This window comes from Oryzias melastigma, linkage group LG21 (assembly GCF_002922805.2).
Source record: "Oryzias melastigma strain HK-1 linkage group LG21, ASM292280v2, whole genome shotgun sequence".
NCBI classification, from domain to species: Eukaryota; Metazoa; Chordata; class Actinopteri; order Beloniformes; family Adrianichthyidae; genus Oryzias; species Oryzias melastigma.
Genome location: NC_050532.1, coordinates 7,451,766 through 7,456,942, shown reverse-complemented (window position 1 = coordinate 7,456,942; position 5,177 = coordinate 7,451,766). Strand labels below are relative to the sequence as shown.

General features: G+C 36.7%; 1 protein-coding gene across 2 annotated transcripts in view; it reads right to left on the bottom strand.

Annotated features, from left to right (window-relative positions):
- The window catches only part of slc15a2 (solute carrier family 15 member 2), a 19,464-nt gene extending 15,543 nt beyond the window's left edge, over nt 1–3,921 (bottom strand). Inside the window, exons 1-3 of one of the 2 annotated variants that reach the window (XM_024286360.2) lie at nt 3,658–3,921; nt 3,454–3,540; nt 1,277–1,364 (exon numbers count right to left, since the gene is read on the bottom strand). In XM_024286360.2, the coding sequence (XP_024142128.1) occupies nt 1,277–1,364; nt 3,454–3,462 (97 nt within the window). In that variant the 5' untranslated portion in view covers nt 3,463–3,540; nt 3,658–3,921. Of the gene's footprint in view, nt 1–1,276; nt 1,365–3,453; nt 3,578–3,657 lie in introns of both variants that reach the window. The other variant, XM_024286358.2, reaches the window with a different exon arrangement.
- Between the last annotated feature and the right edge of the window lie 1,256 nt (nt 3,922–5,177).

Below are 5,177 nucleotides of genomic sequence, written 5' to 3'. Positions count from 1 at the left end.
GTCAAAGGGAGTAATCATATAAAATAAACAAACAAAACAACAAAAAAATAGTCAACTCCCCTCCTAAATTAGAGACATGCATAAAACATAATAACACGTAATTATAGGTTCAAAAATATTTGTCACTCTTCAAAAGGCTTTCTGACATCTACATTCATATTTCCTGCTAAAAACATTAGTGTCAGTTCATATTAAACTAATTAAATCTAGTGTATGTTTTCCTACCACCTGCTCTCTGTTACACTGCGCTGCATTTATCTTTTTATCATGTTTCCTCTGCATCTGCAGGTCATGACTTGTGTTTTCTCTGTGGCTGATTTGAAATAAAAGATTCCACCTATTTATAAACCTCTTGCCTCAACCTCCCTCCTCTTACAAATCCTGAGATCTACACTCACTTTTTTAGGGATATCTGTCCAAATGCTCATTTATGTAAATTACTAATCAAATGGCAGCAACTCAATGCTTTTATGCATGAGGGCATGACGATCTTCTGCAGTTCAACTGAGCATCAGAACGGACCAAACTCTCTGAGGAATGTTGAATCTATGCCACCAACGACTAAGGCAGTTCTGAAGGAAAAAGTGGGTCCAATGTATAAAGTGGCCAATGAGTGTATATTTCTGTTCCAAACTGACAGTCCTGCATCTGAGCTGAACATTGTGTCTTGTCCTTCAAAGATGTTTTACTGAGATAACTTCCAGGTCTCAGAGGGAAAAGCCAAAGAATGTTCTTTTTCACACTTGTGTTTATCCCATGTCTAATTCCTGATGTATCTCTGCTTACTTTGAGGTTATTCCTGGTTGGGACTCATCTGTGTTCTTGAATTGTTCTCTAATGATTGTTTATATTTAATCTGTCATTCGTTTTTACATATACATTTTCTGAAATTTTGTTTGAAAAAAAAATATTAATTTTAAACTCACTTTTTTCTCCTCAGGTGCCCAAATGGCAAAAACATATGTAAAAAAAAAAAGTATTTTTCTGATGACAAATGTTTGTGAGTCATCCATGTGGACGTGAACTGTTGACGGGAACTACACAAACTATAATAGAACATGTGAGTTTTATTGGAGTCATGTGGGAGAAAGAGAACAAGTCTGACCTTATCCCGTTCCTTGATATTCCCTAATTTGACTCATTTTCTCCTGAGCAGTTTAACAAGTCGAGCAACATTATGCACCCAGCTTTGTGATTCAAGGAAAACCCTGAAGTAAAGTAGTGAATCTGGAGTTGTTTTCATGGATAGAGCCACGTGTTGCAGATGTAATGATACCTTTCATGCCATAGTAGGAGAAGCGTTCACAGAACTCATTCACCACTATGAAGCAGATGCTCAGCGGGTAGTTGGTTCCACATAGTTTCTAAGAAAAGGAGGAAAAAAGAACAACTTTTATAAATATATTCAATTTTAAAGTGACAAATGTATCAAAATAACTCTTCTTTTGTCATGTGGTAAGTATCAACAGGTTTTCCCAGGTCCTGCAGAGAATTAAACAACTTTCTGCAATGAGATGGGCGGAGCTAAGCTGGTGAATACGTCCCACTTGCTGATCTCATGGTGATTCTTCAGATAAAACGATTTGTAAACAGGAGGAGGAACACCGCCTCATTTATTCCTGCGGTAATGTCTCCCACTTTAAGAGGCTGACTTACTTTATCACCCACTGGACGGAGTTCAAACCTAATATTTTAAATATTACGTGTGTTATTAATATGACTCACAGACAATGAATAATAGGTCCAAGTGTATTTTTAGTGTTATTTATTAACTACCTGCTGCTTTTAATAGAATGGTAAGAAGGTAATTTCCTCTTTGTGGGATCAATAGTGTTATTTTATTATTAATTTCTAGTTCAGTAAAAACTCAACAGAGCTGATTAAAAAGCTAAGTATGTCTCATTTTCAATTTGCTCTGTTCCTCGGAGATGATTTGTGTTTGTTTTTTTAAAAATGTTGCAGCCCACGACATGCTACATATGAGCTTAGCTGCATTAAAAACACAAATGAGCCATAATTACAATTGTTGAACTAAGATGATTGAACTTTTTCTTCTGATGGTGGCACAAAGTGAACAAAACCAAGAGGACATCACCTTTCTCTGCTGTCTCATCTAAATCACTATCAAAGTATGAAACAGTAATGCAGTCTGACAGTATTTTCAGTTTGGGGGCCTATCTATTGAATTTGAGTCTGTGCTCATGCATGAAGACAGATTACAACTTTACACACGACGAATCATATGTAAGACTCACAAATAAAAATACACGTTCTTCAATGTTTACTCCTACACTTGATTTGATTCATACTTAGAATAGAATAGAATAGAATAGAATAGAATAGAATAGAATAGAATAGAATAGAATAGAATAGAATAGAATAGAATAGAATAGAATAGAACAGAATACATTAAGGGATACATATCTTGTTAACAGCTCTATTTAAAATGCCAGTAAGATAATTAATATCACTGAATATAGAATAGAATAAACAGGATAGAATAGAACTTTATCGATTTTGAAAAAGGGAAATTACCTTGTTACCACAGAATAGTTCAAAGGAACAGAAAGACAATAAATAAAACAAAGAATAGAATAGAATAGTTAATCAAGTAGAGTAAAATAGAATAGACTAGACTAGACCAGACTCGAATAGAATATTATAGAATAGAATAGAATAGAATAGAATAGAATAGAATAGAATAGAATAGAATAGAATAGAATAGAATAGAATAGAATAGAATAGAATATGACTTTATTGATTCCAGAAAGGACTACCTTCTTACTGTAGCCTTATTAAAACAGAAAATAGATTAAAAAAAGTAATACTCAAAATGCACACTATTTTTATTATTATTATTATTATTATTGTTATTATTGTAGTATAAGTCTTGCTAAAAGTTCACTGTTTTATCACCTAAAACGACATGAAAACTTTGCCAACAGGATCTACAACAGAGTTTGCTCCCACACAAAACTGTTTTCTTAAATTCTTTCCTTTTCCTGAACATCCTGAACTTTCAAACTTCTCTGTGTCTGCTCACTCTAATGTTCCTGTCATATTTTTTATGCTGAATTTGATCTTAAACTTGTTGTCACTGTTTGTCCACCAGGAAAATCATGACGCAGTTTCATCAAATAGAATGCGATGTAATAGAGAGAGAAAGTTCTGAACACATGGTTCAAAGCTGAAGGACTCTGCTGATGTTCTCCTGGGAAGAAGTGATGACCAGTGAGTCCTACAGGAGGACATTTGATGCGCACGTGGCACCGTCCACACAGCTGGAGCTTCATCCTACGATCATCTGCTGCAGTCAGACGGACTTTAAATCTGCGCACCTCCATCTCAAAGTGTCTCCTAAAACTAACTTTACTAGTTTATCTGGATTCAAACTGTTGTCAGCCCACACCAGCGTCCGTGCTCATGCGTGCATGTGTTGGTTTGGGCTCTTACCTTGGACATGTTGTCTTGTTTTTCTGGATCTCTGCTGCAGCATCGGAAGCTCGTGCCTGCCGTCCAAGCCCGTCCCCCTGCGTTCAGCTGTGAGGACGCGCGCGTGAGCGCTCGATCATTTATGCTCGCGGAGGGAAGCTCTCCTGTAAATGTTCCACCACTAAACTTCACCAAACCGACTGCTGCTGCTGAGAGGAGACTCACCCCGATCCCGAACGGACCTCTCTGGTTCTGCACGAGGGCGACAATGGAGTCCTTGTTGCGTGGATGGCGGGTCAGTGTGTCCCGCAAGAGTTTTTCAAGCCCTGTCCCAGTCAGATACACCCACCTCCCCCTGATCTGCTGCGGTCTCTGAGGCCTCAAACAAATGGGAGGCTCCAACTGAACTTTGGCTGAGATCTCAAGAAGTATTTCACCAAACTTATGAAACCACACCACCACCTCTAGTTGAGTCTGAAAACAGATGCGGTTAGCTCAAAAATGAGGATTCCAATCAGGAATGAATAATGTTCTTGTGGCTCACATTCTGTTTGTCTTGTTTTTTTTACAGTAGCTTTTAAAATATCTTTGTCAGCAACTCACTATGCACACACTTTGTTAAAATTTTCCATCCATCCATCCATCCATCCATCCATCCATCCATCCATCCATCCATCCATCCATCCATCCTCTGAACATCTCCTTTGGAGCCAAATCAAAAGGCGCGATCTATCAATTTGTTTGTGTGTATTTGGATTTATTGTTTCATTTATGCTTGGTCAGACCCTGCGGCGGAGCTGGAACATTTCTTTATGAGGGAGGGAGCAGAAGACAGCAAAGTGAAAGGATCAAAAATATTTCTGTCAAACAGATTTATTTATTATATCTTGATCTTTGCCAATTATATTGACTCAAAAACTGCAGGGACAAGTGTGGGGGTAAAGCTTATTGATGGGGCAGCTCTCACCAAGACCCCCCTGTAGCTCCGCCCCTGTCCAGACCCTTCTGGAGCTATTTTTTTTTAATCCTGCATTTTTGTTGTACAAGCACAAAATTTCCCATGGATGGACCTTAACATCCATTTTTCAGAAAAGCAGATCAGCCACTAGATTTTAAAATATATATTACTATATACAACAGTTTTCTTTAGGTACACTTCAAGTTAAAATATGGAATTTTGTGGATTGATTCTGGGGCATAATTATTTTTTTTACCCCTTGATGCCAGAATTTATTCTCAGCTATGAAAAAATAGATATCACTTATGTTTTTACTTTTAAGTAGATGCTACATTTTGGTAATTTTAGAGCTGAAGTGGTCTATCGCATATATGAAACATTAAGGAATCAAATAGAAATTGAGTCTATGGGTGCCATTTTTTTTAAAATGGCTGCCATTTCAGTTATTTTTCATTGCATAAATGCTTTTCTGAAAGAGGGGATCCATGACAAATTTGGCACTTGTACCACAAAATGAGTGATTTGTCTAAAATGTCAAAGTAAATGCCTCCACTATTTAGTTTATATTGAATTTTCTCCTTAATAGTGTTTAAAAAGTGTTGATTTTTAGTTATCATTGTTGTTTTATTATTAATCCAGGTTTTAGTTTAAGAGTTGAATCATTTAATGTTTCTCTAAACCTTCTTTTAGCCCCTTATTCTAAACTTGACACATGTAGTCACCTACCCAAATGCATACAGTAGAATACTTGTTGAATATCTATGTTAGTATGGCTGACTATTCAGAG